Genomic DNA, 18,206 nt, shown 5'->3' with positions numbered 1-18,206 from the left:
TTATATCAATGACATTGCCAGTGGATTGCAGGATTATATTCAGTTGTTTGCGGATGATGCGAAGCTGGGAAGGATTATTAGTAATAGTGCAGATGTGGCAGCCCTGCAAGAGGATTTGAATAAGCTAGATAGATGGGCAAATGAATGGGTGTATCAGTTTAATGCAGCAAAATGTAAGGTCTTGAGGTTTGGGAAACATCAATGGGATGCTGCATTCTCTATGGGAGGAGTTATACTGGAGGAAGTAGGGAAGACAAGAGATCTGGGGTGGATGATTGATAGAAACCTGAAATTTAGGGGACATATTGCAAAGGTGGTTAAGGTAACACAGGATTACTGCAATTATGAGAAGGACACTGACCTGCAGAGATAAAAGGGTTATCATTCCGTTGTATAAGTCTCTGATCAGACCACACTTGGACTATTGTTCTCAGATTTGGTCCCCAGGATTTAAAGGGGATAAATTAACTGTGGAAAGGATACAAAGATGGATGACAAAGATGGTTTCAGGACTGTACAAGCATAGTTATGAGGATCGGCTGAGGGAATGTGGACTGCAGAGTTTGGTGGATAAAAGAAGGAGAGGTGATATGATTGAGACTTTTAAACTGTTGAGAGGTGGTTACAGGGTTGACACTGGGGAGTTCTTTCGCTTGGTTGAACAGTGGGAAGGAGTGATTACAAGAGGCCGTCCCTGGAAGTTACGAAAGGAAACTGTGAGCAAGAGGGTGAGAAGTGGTTTCTTTGCGTGGAGGGTGGTTGAACTGTGGAATGCATTGCCTGATGGAGTGGTGAGAGCGAGAACGGTCAATGAGTTTAAGGAGTGGTATGATAGACTTTGTGTTTCTTAAGGGGGACCTCCCCTCGATAAATCTTGACAGACTTTATGTTCTTAGGAAGGACCTCCCACGATGATTCTTTTAACTCCATGGAGGCCTGAATAATAATAATAAAAACCACCAGAATTTGGCTTGGCTACATAGACAATATATTCATTATCTGGCAAAGCTCTGAGGAATTCCTTTGCAATTTCAATGACTTTCTTAACAGCTTAAACCAAAATGTCTAATTCGTAGTGGAAGTTGAAATAAATAGGACACTTCTGATCTATCAGGATTAAACAAGAATATAATTTCCTGACAGTTTTAATTAAATTGATAACCAAGTGAAAGAACTTTCTATATATATTGCTCAAGTCCAGAGTATTTTAATAATAAGGTGTTACACCTTTTCATTACTTCTATATGGGATATATATGAATTCTGCATCACTTCAATCTTGCTATCTCTTCTGTGTCTGGTTCACACTAATGACATTTTAATAATGTTTGCTTTTGGACTTGATTCTGGTGAGTAGAGAGAGAGGTTCTGCTTGGTGATAGGTTTTTACCTGTCAATGAGAAGAGTTACCGATGAGATTTTGATGAGTTCAGGATCTTCATGTGTCAACTTTGTTTACTTATATTTGGATAAAAGAATATAATTTCTTGGCATTTTTAATTGAATCATCCAGGAAACCTTCAACAAATAAATTGCAAATCTGAACTGTCTGTATACAGGATGAAAAACCAAACTTTCCAGTCCAAGAGAAACAACCCAGTAATCTCCATATGAGATTAGCTAACTTGACTGCAACTGAAAAAGCCCATATAAATATTCCTATAAATTAAAAATTTGATTAATCCTTTATCCAAGTGTAACGAAAGAAAGGTTTGCACCTGAGGTATCTTCAGGACTGGGGCAACGCGTGGTAAAGATGGATCAAGCTTCACATCTCCTGCCTTAGTATCCCATAATGCAAAGCACATCTCCTTGCGGACATGTATAATGCTATGCATTATGGGAAGGGTCACTATCCAGACTGGTTTCGACCTTTATTGAGGTCTCTTTAGTGGGAGCCAGACCTAGAGGTGATACCAAGGTTGAAGCAATGCAGAAGTCATATTTACCTATGTATAATGCATAGCATTATACATATCCACATACATATTCACAAGGAGATATGCTTTGCATTATGGGATACTAAGGCAAGTGATGTGAAGCTTGATCCACCTTTACCACGAGTTGCCCTAGTCCTGAAGATACTTTAGGTGCAAACTTTGTTTGCTTACACTTGGATAAAGGATTAAACAAATTTTTAATTTATAGTCTAACCAAGTGAAAAAACTTCCAACATAAATAATCCTTTCATTATGATCAGAATCAAACTCAGACATTCTGATCAGAATCAAATTGTCCTATCATTCTTCCAACTGTGCTATTATCCTGCAGCTTACTTATGACATTAATTTTGTCTTCATTTCAGACAAATTATGGAGACTACAACTTGATAAGAATTTCACAAGCCTCCTTAAATTTACGTTCGTACCACATTTTGGTGTAATGTAAACAAGGTGCCATTCCAGGGAATTCTATGTAAAGCATTCAGTGCATGATTAGAAAGGCTGGATTGACCATAGTTATTAAATTTAATGTGCTGTCTATGTTCCTTTTTTTTTTTTCAGATCGGAACTGTGTATCCTATTTCACTTATATAAGGCAAATTACAGGTCAATGCATACAGTATACTCCAGGGTAGGCCAGCAGAGGAAGTAGATCCTTGGATGAGTTGAATAAGTTCTTTAATATTACAGGAGTTTTAAAGGTAGCATTAAGGTTGTATTTCTGTAGTATTCTGTTTATTTTATCTGATATCCCTTTAATGTATGGAATGGTTACAGTTTAATTGTAATCAAGTTTATTTTTGTTTTTAAGTGAGGTGTTGTGAAGAATTTTGCTGATAGTATTTTTGAATAGTGTGACTTCTGTCGAGATTTGTGCTACGTTGTATTTCTGTAATACAAGTGTCCCTTCAGTGGTTGTTTTTGGAGTTAGTTGTTGTCTCTATATTGTGTATTTTGGTTACCAAAAAGATGGGGTCGGAATCGAATGCATAGCGGTGGAAGAGAAGACGAAGATAACATAAGTTTTCATTATTTAGATATTTAGTATACTTAAATATGTTTTATGCTTATAGTTAACTTTCACTTATATAGCTATCAGTAGCGCACTCAGGATTTAATCTTGGGAGAGTCCCCGAGTTCAGTAGATGATTTGATAATACACACTACACATCACATACAAACTATGACTGAGCATCTGCAATAATCGCTAATTCATAAGTAGTATAGAAATAGAAGACACAACACAAAATAAATAAAAGAAATTAATTTTAATTAGGAAAAGATTTTTGGAAATTTTTCTAGTGTTTTTTCCTTTTTCTTTGGGGAGCCATGGCCCCTTGGCACCCCCCTCTGGGCATGCCACTGATAGTCATACCTATAGTTATACTTACTTATTTAGCATTTAGTTGTAATAGTTCCTCGGCACTATTTTGAATAATGGCAGCAGCAGAAGCTAAAATTGCAAATGGTATATCACCAAGTTCTTCCCTTAAGGACTCCATTTTGCATGATATAATACGGGATTTTGTAGCATGCGAGACCTGTGGAATGTATGTGTCCTGGCGGTTGTATAGTGGCAGGTGAGAGAAGGGAAAATACGCATATGAGCAAAATGCAGGCAATGGGAGGACCTTGGTGAGTTAGAGATAACTATAACTGACCTCGTTGAGTCAGAGGTGGGAGATTCTCCACGTAGAGAAATGAGTGGTATGATAGGCAGCGAGAATAGCGAGAGAAATATGAATAAAATAATGAGAGTGGGAAGTCTGGAAAGGTTGAATGATTGTGAAGATTTCAGAGATGGTCTCAACTGGGAAGATGAAAGGCAAATAAGAGTGGCTGACTTGCAGAGAGAGAGAGAGATAGATGAGTTGAAAGAGCAGACGGATGTCTAGGGAATGAGATGAGAAGTGTAAAAGATCAGATTAGACGAATGGAAGAGACGAATGCAAGGTGAATCAGAGTACGGGTGAGAGAGTTATGGGAATGATAGAAGAGGAGAGAATAGGAACAGTAGAAGAGAGGGAATGAAAGAGAGTTATGGGAATTGTAGAAGAGGAGAGAATAGGAACAGTAGAAGAGAGGGAAAGAGAGAGAGTTTTATGAATGATAGAATAGGATAAGTGGAAGAGAGGGAATGAGAGAGAGTTATGAGAATGATAGAAGAGGAGAAAATGGAAACAGTAGGAGAGAGAGGGAAGAATGCAAGGGAGCACTGGAACCAGGGATAGAGTGATGTCAGGAAGGCAGGTAAGGGGAAACACAGAGAGAAAGTGTTGGAGGAGGGAGAGTGAGGAATGCATGTGAGCAATCGAGGAACAGGGTGGTAAGAGGTGTAATGTATGGGGACTCAATGATCCATCGTGTGCAAGATAGGATGCGTGAGGATTGTTTGCCTAGAGGAATGATAGAAATTGTGGCTATGGCAATTAAGAGGGGTGAAAGGGTGGATGAGATGATTGTGATGGTAGGAGCGAATGACTTGAGAGGTAATGTAAATTGGGCAGCAAGAGATATGAGATTCTTGCTTGAGGTTGTACGAAAGAAGACGCAGAGAGGAAAGATAGTGTGCCTGTTGCCTAGGTATGATAGTGATCAGAAGAGCAGTAAATTGAATAACATAATAGCTAGAATATGTCAGAGGAGAGGATTGAAATATGGGGATGCTTGGAGGGTGTTTGAGGACAGAAAGGAATTGTATGCGAGAGACCGCTTGCATTTGAATGAGGAAGGATGCAGGCATCTGAAAAGATTGCTGATCTTTCCAGATGAGTGGGAATGGGTACTTGGGAGAAGGGGAACAACATCAGGTAATGCTGAGCACAGAGTCTAGAGGGGATAATGCTAGGTATAGAGGAATGAAGATCAATACGGACGATATGAGAACATGCAGAAACTACAATAACTGCCCTATACTGAACTGACATCTACTCACATTTTTACCTGTCCAGAAATTACAGCAGCCTTGCAAGCAATAGACTCTAATCCTGAACAACAGCTCTATATGAACAAAATCATTGACATAGTGAAAGCAGTTCAAACAGCACATGGAAATATCTAAGACTCTAAAGGACAAGACAACAACAACTCAAATAAACTATCAGATAGTTTTCTCATCTTTTGAATATACCCTATATTAAATGCATTTATAAAAATTAAGGCAATCAAATCAAATGGATGAGCTCTTAGAAATAATCTGAATACAGGAAAATGTTATTATTAAATAATTGCAAATTTACATGTCATGAATTATATAAGTATTTCAAATAATAATAATACATTTACCTTAACATTTTGTTGTCCATTTTCAATTTGATCTATAACATTTTTTTTTCTATCTTTGATTTCAGATGGTAATGAAAGAGACTGTTCATCAAGAAAATCAAATTTCTTTTTGTCAGTCTTGATACGCAACTTCAAGCTATAATCATATTAAACTTATTATTAGAAAATTATCAGAGTTATTTTTAAAGTAACAGATATTTTTAAGTAATAAGCAAATGTTCAAGTACTACCAGTATCCAGGAATCTTCTATAAAATACCTGTGCAAAGATTTATTTCAGCAACTTGTTCTTCCCTAACTGTTTTCTATAATATTCATCAACAAATGCCATTGGGATTTGAAAAGGATAATTTAACGATGGAGAGTGTACAGAGCTGGATAAAAAAAAAATTATATCAGGACTTTACAATGTTAGTTATTAGGATAGACTGAGGGCATATAAACTACACACTTTGGTGGATAAAAGAGAAAGGGGTGACATGATTGAGACATTTATTATTATTACCCAAGACCCCATAGATTCAAAGACCTATCTAGGAGGTCCTTTTATCAAACACACAGCTCATCATACCATGCTTTAAACACACTCAAATTCTCTGTAGACACCACTCTCTCAAGCAAGGCATTCCAATCATTCACAATTCTGCATGAAAAAAACCTGCTTCTCACTCCCCTACTCACACCCTCTATATACAGTTTCCAGGGATGACCTTTGGTTCTCCCCTGACTCCCACTATTTTCTGCAGAACCTCTCCAGCACTGATCCTTTAACAACCCCCTTAATAACTTGTTCTCTATCATATCTCCCCTCTCCTCCTGTTCACAGACTCTGTAAGTTGCATTTTCTCAATCCATCCTCAAACTCAACATTCCAGAGGTTAGAAACTACCTTAGTCAGTCACCTCTGGACCCTTTCCAACATCTCTTCATTCTTCTGAAAACCAGGTGACCAAATCTGGGCACAATAGTCCATGTGTGGCTAAATCAAAGCCTTATACAATGGAACAAGAATCTCCCTACTTCTACAAGTAAGTGTCCTCTTCATCATTCCCAGAAGCCTTTGCGTTGTATTCACAATTTTGGCTACGTGTCCCCTAAATTTCAGATCCTTATCCACTGTCACCCCCAGAACTCTTATTTCCTCCACCTCCGACAATATATCCTCACCAAACATAAATTCTGCATCCCATTTTTGTTTTCCAAATTTTAAAACCTTATATTTTGCAACATTGAACTGACATTCACACTCCCATGCCCATTCACGTCTTCTTGTTAGGCCACAGTATCTGCTCTACTCCTCACAATTCTTCCCAATTTTGCATTATATGCAAACAACTAAATATTCCCATCCAAATATTCCCCAATATCATTAACATACAGGTTAAACAGGAATGGCCCTAAAATAGATCCGTGGGGCATGCCACTAGTGACTTGCCTCTTCTGGGATACTGCCCCTACACACACAACTTGTTGATACCTATCAGAAAGTCAATCTCCCATCCGTGGCAATAGTCCAATATCCAACTCCATCTGCTCTACCCCAACCCCTTTGCAAAGTCTAAGTATATTACTGTGTATCCATCTCCTTTGTCCAATAAAGCCACCACCTCATTGTAATAAGTAAGTAGATTACTAAAACATAACCTCCCTTAAGCAAATCCATACTGTCCATCAAAGATAATACTACTGATGTCAACCCAATTCTGTATACTGATTCTCACCAGATAGGCTTATAATTTGATGCCTGATTTCTGTCACCTCCCTTATGAAGTGGCACAATCTCCATCCTTCCACTCCTTTAGAACTTGATCCACTGTAAGACTCATATTAAACAAATATGTGAAAGAAGATGTCAACTCCCTACCATATTCCTTTAAAATACATGGTGATATATTATCGAGTCCGAGAGCCTTATTAACATCAAGTTTGCTCAATTGCCCATTACCTCTTGCTTAATTACTGTCAGTCTCTTCTCCTCATCACCTGCAAATCTTCATACTACTGTGTATCCATCTCCTTTGTCTAATGAAGCATCGCTTTATTGTAATAAGTAAATAGATTACTAAAACATGACCTCTCTTTAGGAAATCTGTGCTGTCCATGAGAGATAATACCACTGTTGTCAAACCAATTCTGAATCCTGATTCTCACCAGTCTTTCCAACACTTTAACCAACAACACCTAACACACAGATTGGTCTATAATTTAATGCTTGATATCTGTCACCTCTTTTATGAATTGGTACAATCTTGCCTTCCTTACACTCCTTCGGAACTTGACCCAATGTAAGATTCATATTAAACAAATACGTCAAGGCAGATGTCAACTCTCTGGCACATTCCTTCAAAATATGCGGTAATATATCATCAAGTCTCACATCCTTATTAACAAGTTTGCTTAATTCCCCATATACTTCTTCCTCGCTCACAATCAATCTCTCCTCATCCACTGATCTCAAACTCTGAATGATGCATCATTCACAAGAATGAAAGACCTTTATGAACTGCTTATTAAATATCTCAACTATATCATCCTCAACAGTTATCTTTATACCATTTTCTCCAATCAATATCATCCTACCATAATAATAATAATAATAATTATTATTATTTTAATATTATTTTATTTTTTGCTGCTTACATATCGAAAGAATTCCCTAGGATTTTTTTGGCTTCATTAACTAAATGCTCCTCATACTGAACTTTTTCTACTCTTACCAACCAAGTCATCCTCCTTGCCTGGCCTTTGCATATCTCATGGAATTGATTATTACCATTCCTCTTATGTTGCCTCCATAATGCCTTTTTCTCTATATTGCATGCTTAATTTCTTTGTTCATCCATTTCACATGTACCTTATTTAACCCTCCAATATTTGGAATACATTTAGACATTGATTCTACTAGATAGTTCTTGAATATCATACAAGCAGCAATGAACCACCCAACTCCTCATTCCGTGCTACAGCTGCAAGATGCTTCTGAGCTTCTCAAAATCACCAGCATTGTAGTTCCCCATATAAATTTCCTCATAGAAGTCTCCATAATTTATACCCTTCTCACCACATGTCAAATTAGCAACTCTGATCTGTTCACCTAAGTACAAACACCAACCTCTAGCATATTCTGGAGTTAAATTCCCTGTAACTTAGCCTATTTACAAACATTAAGATCTGTTAACATCTGCCTTGAAGAATATAAGAAATACATTCACTACCATTATTCTGAGAAGTCTTCTGGACTGGCAGACCATACTTTGGACACCTCCTCCACACAGGATTAGATGGAAGAAAATCAATGCTCTATATAGAAGTCATTATCAGGTTAAAAAGATTATTTTTAGTATTGGCAATGGCTCTGAAGCATTCTTCCAATCTTAATAAGTATGGTTATATTGATCTGCCAGAAATTTGAGATACTGTTATTCTAAAATCAATTCATACACAATATAATACTTCTTTTTTACAACATTAATGGGTGCCAAATTAGGACATTAGAATCTTTTGTCCACTACAATTTGAACTATTTAACTTGCTCATTGTCACATGAAAATTGTAACACATTGTTTTGCTCTGAAGATGCAGGTTTGAAATCCAGTGAAATATAAGCCAGTTACTAAACATCTTTTTATAATCTAGTTTGTTTGGTGTTGTAATATCATGAAAATAAGTTATTAATAAAATCCAACACCTAAGCTTTCCTATTACCTTACTGATGATGCCTAGCTTACATAAGAATGAAATGAGAGATGAAGTATAAAGAATGAAATGAGAGATGGTTTACCATCTCTCATTTCATTCTTTACACTTCATCTTCTGATTTCACATGGAGGATGAAACAACTTGATGAACTGCTCACTGAATAGTCAAGGTATTGACTATTCATATATGACTATGTCCTATATGTCCTCTGACATATATGATTATATCCTCTGAAGCAGTTACTACTTACGGGAAGGCTCAGGGTGGACAGGGGTACACAGCGTGAGAAAGGTGGATGCTCCAAGAGGAGGTGAGAGCATGTGTAGGCAGGAAAGGAATGGGATGACTAGGGATCAAGAGGAAACAGCTAGAATTGAAAAGGGTTCTGAAATGAAGAAGCAGAAAGGGAAATGGCCCCAGTCTAGCATGGAGAGATCACATCGAGTGAGTGGTATCAGTGAAACTAGCTGTAGATCCAGAAATGAGCTGTTGTGTTTGTATACCAATGCTGGAAATATAAGGAACAAGGAAGATGAAATGGTTGCACTAATTGCGTCTGTTTACCCAAAGATTGTCGGAATAAGTGAGACATGATGGATGGAGACGACATCCTGACAGGAATAGAGATGGAAGGGTATGATATGTTTCGTGAGGATAGAAGGGGGTAAAAAGGCAGGGGGACATCATACAAGGTAGAGATGCAAGAGGGAAATAGGGCCAGTGGTTTTGAGGCAGTATAGTGTGAGATAGAGATGAATAGAATCAAATATTTGGTGGGATGTTGTTATAGAGCTGGTAATGTGGATGGTGGTGATAGTGAAATGTATAGTCAAATTAGCCAAGCAAATAAGAAAAGGGTGATCATTATGGGTGATTTTAATTATGGCAATATAGACTGGAATGATGAGATAGCAACTGGAAGTAAAGAAAATGAGTTTCTCGAGTTTCTGAGGGATAACTACCTCAGAGAGTATGTAACAGAGGACACACGAGGATTAAGGGACTTGGATTTGGTCATCTCATCAGAGGATGTAATTATAAATGAGGTGTCAAATCATCCACCAATTGGTGAGAGTGACCATGAGGTGATTACCTGGGTGGTTGCCAGCAGTGCGAGGACCCCTGTGAGAAAAGGGTATATGCGGAACTACAAGGGGGGTGATTATGAAGAGCTCAGGGGACAGCTTGCAGGTGTAGCAAGGAATGAGGAGTTAGCTGAAAAAGAGATCAATGCAGCTTGGGGGATTTTCAAAAACTATCTAGTAGATGCAATGTCTAAATGTATTCCAAGGGTGAGAAGGTTAAATAAGGTAGGTGTGAGATGGATGAATAAAGAGATTAAGCATGCAATACAGAGAAAAAGGGCATTGTGGAGGCAGCATAAGAGAAGTGGAAATAACCAATTTCATGAGGTCTACAAAGACCAGGCAAGGAGGGTGACTTGGTTGGTGAGAGTAGCTAAAGAGAGGTATGAACAGCAGTTAGCTAATGAAGCCAAAAAGAATCCTAGGGAGTTCTTTCGATATGTAGCCAGCAAAAGAAAGAATGATTATGGAAGGATGATGTTGATTGGAGAAAATGGTATAAAGACAGCTGTTGCAGAATGTGTGGTGGAGATATTTAATGAGCAGTTCATAAAGATCTTTAAATCTTGTGAATGTGACTTCATGGAGAGATTGAGAGCAGTTGATAATGGGGAGGAGAGACTGACTATAAGTGAGCAAGAGGTGTTTGGGGAGTTGAGTAAACTAGATGTAAATAAGGCTGTGGGACTTGATAATATATCACCGCGTATTCTGAAGGAATGTGCTAGAGAGTTGACATCTGCCTTGACATATTTTTTTAATACGAGTCTTGCACTTGGTCAAGTTCCTAAAGAGTGGAAGGAGGGCAAGACTGTACCACTTCATAAAGGAGGTGATCAAACTCAAGCATCAAACTATAGGCCTATCTCTGTGTCAGGTGTTGTGGTTAAGTTGTTGGAGAAGCTTGTGAGAACTAGGATCCAGAGTTGGGTTGACAACAATGGTATAATCTTTGATGGACAGCATGGATTTGCTAAAGGGAGGTCATGTTTGAGTAATCTACTTACTTATTACAATCAAGTGATTGCTTTCTTGGATAGAGGAGAAGGATACACAGTAATATACATGGATTTCGCAAAAGCTTTTGATAGAGTACCTCATGATAAGTTGACAGTCAAACTAGAGCAGATGGGGTTGGATATTAGATTAGTGCATTGGATTGGAGACTGGCTATCTGATAGGTATCAGCAAGTTGTGTATGGGGGTGCGATATCCAGGAAAAGGAAAGTCACTAGTGGAGTGCCTCAGGGGTCTGTTTTAGGGCCATTACTATTTAACTTGTATATTAATGATATTGGCGAAGATTTGGATGGAGATATTCAGTTGTTTGCAGATGATGCAAAGTTGGGATGAACCATAAAGAGTAGCGAGGATGTTGTGGCCTTGCAAGAAGACTTGAATAAATTGAGTGATTGGGCACGGAAATGGGGATGCAAGTTCAATGTTGCAAAATGTAAGTTTTTAAAATTTGGAAAACAAAGATGGGATGCAGAATTTATGCTTGGTGAGAATATATTGTTGGAGGTAGAGGAAATAAGAGATCTGGGGGTGATAGTGGATAAGGATCTAAAATTCAGGGGACACTTTGCCAAAATTGTGAAGACAACACAAAGGCTTCTGGGAATGATGCAGAAGGCACTGACATGTAGAAGTAGGAAGATTCTTGTTCCGTTGTATAAGGCTTTGATTAGGCCACACATGGACTATTGTACCCAGATTTGGTCACCGGGTTTTCAGAAGGATGAAGAGATGTCGGAAATAGTCCAAAGGCGACTAACTAAGGTAGTTTCTGACCTCTGGAATGTGGAGTATGAGGAAAGATTGAGAAGATGTAATTTGCAGAGTCTGGTGGAGAGGAGGAAGAGGGGAGATATGATAGAGACCTACAAGTTGGTAAGGGGTTGTTATAAGATCAATGGTGGAGAAGTTCTACAGAGAATAATGGGAGATCAGGGGAAAACCAGAGGTCATCCCTGGAAATGTATAAAGAGGGTGTGAGTAGGGGAGTGAGAGGCAGGTTTTTTTCGTGCAGAGTTGTGAATGATTGGAATGCCTTGCCTGAGAGTGTGGTGTCTGCAAAGAGTTTGAGTGTGTTTAAGATATGGTATGATGAGATGTATGTGTGATAAAAGGACCTCCCAGATGAGTCTTTGACTCCATGAGGTCTTGGGGTAATAATAATAATAATTAACATCATCTTGCCATAATTCTTCTTCTTTGTTTTTCTTGGCCTAATTTTCTAATTTCTGCTTGTACTGTAATTTTTCTGTCCCCACCAAATGAATCACTTTCCTGGCCTAGTCTTTACTCTTCATGCAACTGATTATTACCATTATTACCATCTTGTGCAGTCCTTGTTATTTCACATATATCCTTTACTCACAGAAGTTGTCATATAACTACCACAAAGTGATTATTTCATGATCACTTTCACCAACTGGAATGAATTGCAAAACCTCACTCACAATCATATCCTCTGATGAAATAATCAAATCTTAAACCCTCAATCCCAGCATACCCTCCTTTACATACTGCTTAAGATAATTGCCACTCAAGAAATTATACATTTTCCTTATTCCCAAATGGAATAAGGAAAATGTATAATTTTCCTTATTCCATTTGGGAATAAGGAAAATGTATAATTTTCCTTATTCCCAAAAAATCTTTTCCCAAAAAAATCTCTTCATCCCCATTTGGGAATGAAGAGATTAATAAAACAAAGATGTTTTATTAATCTCTTCATTCCTATCTATACTGCCCTAATTAATATCACCCATAATAATCACCATTCCCTTGCTCACCAATGTAAGTCACTTATACATATCCTCAACACCACACTCTGTGACTTAGAGCAACATCCAACTAAATATCTCTTCCGTCAACCACCATCTCAGAATCATTGCTACTATTTCCCTCTTTCATGTCTATCTTAGGTGGACATGATTCTCCTGCTATCAGTAGCATTCCCCCCTCCCACAACCTCTGTTTTTGTTCTTTCTATACTCACAGAAAAACACTGTACCCTTAAATTTCTATTCCCATCAGGATATCATCTTGACAGGAATTACTTCACATTCATTCATTCATTCTCAAATAATATTTATTATTTATGTATGAAGTAATGAATGGAAAGTATGAAGTCAAATAATAATTCAGTGTATTTAAAAATAAATGTTTAATAATACTCTTAAATTTGAGCTCAGGAAAGAATGCATTATTAATTTTAGAAATTCTAGAAATGTTTTTAGAAAGGAATTTTATAAATTTTATAATGGTTCATATTTCTTTCATAAAAATTCACTACCATACAGATTTAGTTTAATATTACTCAATCCAAGCAGGCAAATATCTTAAAGGCATGTACACAAATTATCTGAACATGAATTGTTCATGACTTATTTTTCACGGTATTAACAACACCACACACTTTTTTCACAAAGATGTTTTATTAATGCTTATATTTCGCTGATTTTCAACTCAGCATCATCAGAGCACAACACACTTGTACATGCGACAGTGAGTGAGTGAAACAATATAATTGCAAAAGACAAAAAGATCTAAAGTCCTATTTTTGGCACCCTCTAAACTTAAAAAAAAAAAAAAAAAAAAAAAAAAAAAAAAAAAAAAAACAGCAATGCAGGAGTTTTTCTTAGGATAACTGTCTCCCAAATTTTTGGCAAATTAATGCAACCATATTTGTTAAGGTTGGGAGAATTCTTCAAAGCCATTGCTGAATCAAAAAATAACCTTTCAGATCTACAACGACTCCTAAATAGCACATTCGTTTTTCTCCATCTAATCCTGTGTGGAGTGTCCAAAGTGTGGTCTGCCAGTCCCGACTTGCCATAGTAATAGTAGCAAATGTATCTTTCATGTTCTTCCAGGCGGATGTTCACTGATCTTCCTGTTTGCCCATAATAGGCCAAGTCACAGTCACAAGGAACTTCATACACTTCTGGGTGTGCTAAAGGGTGAAGTTTATCCTTAGGCGAGCAGATCAGAGTTGCCATCTTGACATGAGGTTTGAAAGTGGTGCAAAGCCATGTTTCAACAAAACGTTGGCTATTTTTTCCGATGTACCTCTGATATAAGGAATAGAAATGGTCATATTTTATTCTTGTGTATTAGGGGAGGGCAGAGTAATGGATCTATGTAGTATTTTATCTATTTTGTATGGATTGTAGCCGTTGGCTAAGAACGTATGGTGCAGATATTGGAGTTCTGTGGTCAGAGCTATATCGTTAGAACAAATGGCTCTGGCTCTGTGTGTAAGTGTTTTTCAGCATTTTAAAAACACTTACACACAGAGCCAGAGCCATCCTGCAAAATTCTGACATCATGTGTATTCACTATTGCTCTACACAACTTTGCATCATCAGCAAATAAATAAACAGTTCCTCTCAGATCCTTTTCTATATCATTAATGAACAAATTAGAGTCTTCTTTTGGACTCTATTCCTGAACAAACTACTCTCTGATATCGCTCCATAACCATCATCCTCCTATCCACCTCACAAACACTATATCCATCCCCATGTGTTGCAGTTTAGAATTCCATGTGGTATCCTGTCAAAGGCCTTAGCAAGGTCCAGCAGTATCACTGTAAACCCATTACCCTTATCCAATTCAGCTGTCACTGTATTATAAAACATGAGCAAGTCACTGTGGCATACCCTTCACAAAACCATGCTGACCCCCCCACCCCCCATACAGTATCTCATTTCCATCTATTGATTGCTGTATTTTGCTATTAATGAATTTCTCCAATACCTTGACAATGACTCCTGATATGCTGATCGGCCGGTAATTTTCAACAGCAGTGTTGGAGCCTCGTTTATGCAATGGAACTATTTTCCCCTCTTTCCACCCCCTTGGGACTAATCCATAGCTGAGACTTAAATTAAACAATATGATCAAGGGCACTAACAATTCCTTTGCTGCTTCACATAAAACTCAAGTTGGTATACACATTGATTTTGGGAATTTGGTGTTGTGTCCCTGATTTTAGTGGAATTAGTTTAGATTTTGCTAGTGTGTTAGCATCAGCAAGAGTTATCATTATCATGTCAGTTTCTTGGTTGAGTTCTCTGGCCTCTTTTGCTAATTTATCAACTGCTTCATTGTAATCAATGCCTACATGAGAAGGAACCCATTGTAAAATGCAACTTTTTCCCAAACACTTTAATCGTTTTAACAGTTTATGGATGTCTTGTGCGAGCTTGGTATTGCCATTTTTGATTGCTTCCATAGCTGATCCTGAGTCACTGTAACTTATAATTCCCTCTGATTGTTGAGATGATGTTAATTTAAGTAGGCTTTGAGTGTTTTATTTATTGCATAAAGTTCTCTGGTAAAATTGGAAGCAATTCTCCCAAATCCAACTTTTATTGAATTTTCCACCTTTCGGGAGTAGAAGAAGAGCACCAGTGCTTCCATTATTCATATTGTGGCTAACGATCCATCAGTATAAGAAATAACCTGTTTGGGGGATGAAAGAAGGTTGATAGTATGAGGGACATCCAGAAAGTAAGTTCCATTTTTAAATATTTTCACTGCAGCGCTGCGATCACAATGGTGCACATGCATGCTGAGTTTGTTGATTCCTTAGCAAGGCGCTGGTTCCTTCAGACATTCTCACAGTGTGTACACTTCTTGGTGTGTGTTTATGATGCCCAAGAAAATCGAATCGCCCATCACGTAAAATTAGGTCAGTTATCCATTTCTTGAATGCGAGGAACATTAAATCAGCTGAAATTCATCGGCAAATTATTGAGGTTTATGGAGAACATGCAGTGAGTGATTCAGTGGTATAAAGATGGGTAAGACTTTTTAATGAAGGAAGGACAAGTGTGCATGATGATGAACAGAGCAGGCGAACATCTTTAGTGACTGACGATTTGGTGCATTCAGTTGAAGAGACGATTTGACAGAATAGGGGATTCACTATGACATCACTCTCACTGCAATTTCCAGAAGTTTCACGTTCATGTCTTGATGAAATTGTGTCAGAGAAACTGAATTATCAGAAATTGTGTGCATGCCGGGTGCTAAAGTTGCTTACAGAACAACACAAAGTGGGTAGTGGCCCTTCCCTTAATGCATAACATTAGACATATCCGCAAGGAGATGTGTTTTGCATTATGGGAGATACTGAGATAGGAGTGATGTTAGCTTGCTCCACGTTTACAAAGAGTTGCCCGGTGTTGTACCACCTTACCCCAGTCCTGAAGATACTTTCAGGCACAAACTTTGTTTGCTCAAACTTGGATAAAGGATTAAACTAAATTTATTATTATAGTCTAACCAAGTGAAAAATAAACTTTCAACATCTTTCTCTAAATCCAGAGTTATTTATTAAAAAGGTGGCACACCGTTTGGCAACTCCTATAGGTAGAGATGACCTTGCTAATGCTTCTGCCTCGTATCTCCACTTGGGCCTGGCTCCCACTGAAGAGACATCAATAAAGGTCGAAACTAGTCTGGGTAGTGGCCCTTTCCTTAATGCATAACATTATACATATCTGCAAGGAGATGTGTTTTACATAATGGGAGATACTGAGATAGGAGTGATGTTAGTTTGCTCCACCTTTGCAACGAGTTGCCCGGTATTGTACCACCCTACCCCAGTCCTGAAGATACTTTCAGGCGCAAATGTTGTTTGCTCACACTTGGATAAAGGATTAGTCTAACCAAGTGAAAAATAAACTTTCAACAAAGTGAATCGACTGGGCAGTGCATTGAAATTCTTAACACGCTACCATGAGGATGGTGATGCTTTCCTGAGCAGACTTGTCACTGGGGATGAGACTTGGGTGTCTTATGCAATCCTGAATCCAAACATGGAGTGGAGGCACACATCATCACCAGTCAAGATGAAATTGAAGACAACAGTTTCTACTCTGAAAATCATGTGCACTGTGTTTTGGGACAGACAAGGAATTTTGCTGGTAGACTTCTTGGGCCAAGGCTCCACAATCAACACGAATATGTACTGCCAAACCCTTAAGAAACTGCATCGTGTGATCCAGAATAAACGACGTGGCATGCTTACCAGGGGCAATGTTTTGATTTACGATAAAGCCACCTGCGGCTGGGAACAATTCCATCATCCTCCATACAGTCCTGACCTCCGCCAAGTGACTTTCACCTGTTCAAACATCTGAAATCTTTCCTTGGTGGCCGGCAGTTTCAAGACGACGATGAGGTCAAAGAAGCAGTCAATATGTGGTTTGTGTCACAGGCGGCAACCATCTACGATGAAGGTATACAACTCTTGATGCCCACCCCCTTATGATAAGTGCCTGAACAATGGCAGAAATTATGTAGAAAAGTTGTAAAAGATGTTCACTTTAATTTCCAATAAAGTTTTTTTGTAAGGATATTTTTGTTTCTCTGACAGCCAATTGGAACTTACACTCTGGACGTCCCTCGTATTTAGACATTTTTCTTTGAGTGATTCTTTTGATTATTTTTTGTACAGAGTTTAGTAAGGAATAGATTTATGATAACCTCTATTTTCCAGTCCTTCACCTTCAAAGGTATTTGAAGGAAAATAGAGGTTCTTTGCTTGTGGGCATTTAGATGATCAAGACCTATTTCTTTCCTGATAGTGTCGTCATATTGTAAAGTTGATGATCTGTGAAGTCTGCATGTTTGATTCCAATGTTCATAAGTTTTTAGAGCGATATGATTGCCTTGGTAGCTTCTGATATTATTAATTAATTTTATGGTGGCAAATTTTCATCTGTCCTCCAGCAGGTCAAGCCCACATTCCTGTTGGGCTCTGATGTTGTTAGTGAATGAGACTGCACCAATGATAATCTTGGACCCCTTTTGCTTGTACCATCCAATCCCAAAGATGTATTCACGTTAAGCTTCTGTAATATACAATTCACCTCCATTTCGTTCACCGTGATTCCCATATAAACCACTGGTTCCCTCATTCCTGCAATATCACCAACTGGATGATGTACTATTGCAAAGTGTTTGCTTAGTAATTTTACTATTTCAACTGATTCAGTTACCTCCCTACCATCGGCATTCCTTAAAATCATTCTGCCGTATAAATTTTTTCTTTTACTTGTACCATCTCGAAAGAACTGTTTGGGATTCTCTTTAGCTTGCGTTACTAATTTCCTTTCATAATCTGCTTTTGCTTTTCTTAACACACTAGTTACCCTTCTGGTCTGTGCCTTG

At 38.0% G+C, this 18,206-nt stretch overlaps 1 protein-coding gene across 1 annotated transcript in view; it reads right to left on the bottom strand.

Annotated features, from left to right (window-relative positions):
* Positions 1–18,206, bottom strand: part of LOC150092731 (uncharacterized) — a 303,164-nt gene that overhangs the window by 110,105 nt on the left and 174,853 nt on the right. Inside the window, exon 10 of the mRNA XM_090414579.1 lies at positions 5,228–5,363. Within this exon, the coding sequence (XP_090270705.1) occupies positions 5,228–5,363 (136 nt within the window). The remainder of the gene's footprint in view (positions 1–5,227; positions 5,364–18,206) is intronic.

This window comes from Typopeltis vanoorti, chromosome 25, assembly GCF_054136105.1.
Source record: "Typopeltis vanoorti isolate ZY-2024b chromosome 25, IOZ_Tvanoo_1.0, whole genome shotgun sequence".
In the NCBI taxonomy this organism is placed as follows: Eukaryota; Metazoa; Arthropoda; class Arachnida; order Uropygi; family Thelyphonidae; genus Typopeltis; species Typopeltis vanoorti.
This window is presented reverse-complemented; position numbering and strand designations above follow the sequence as displayed.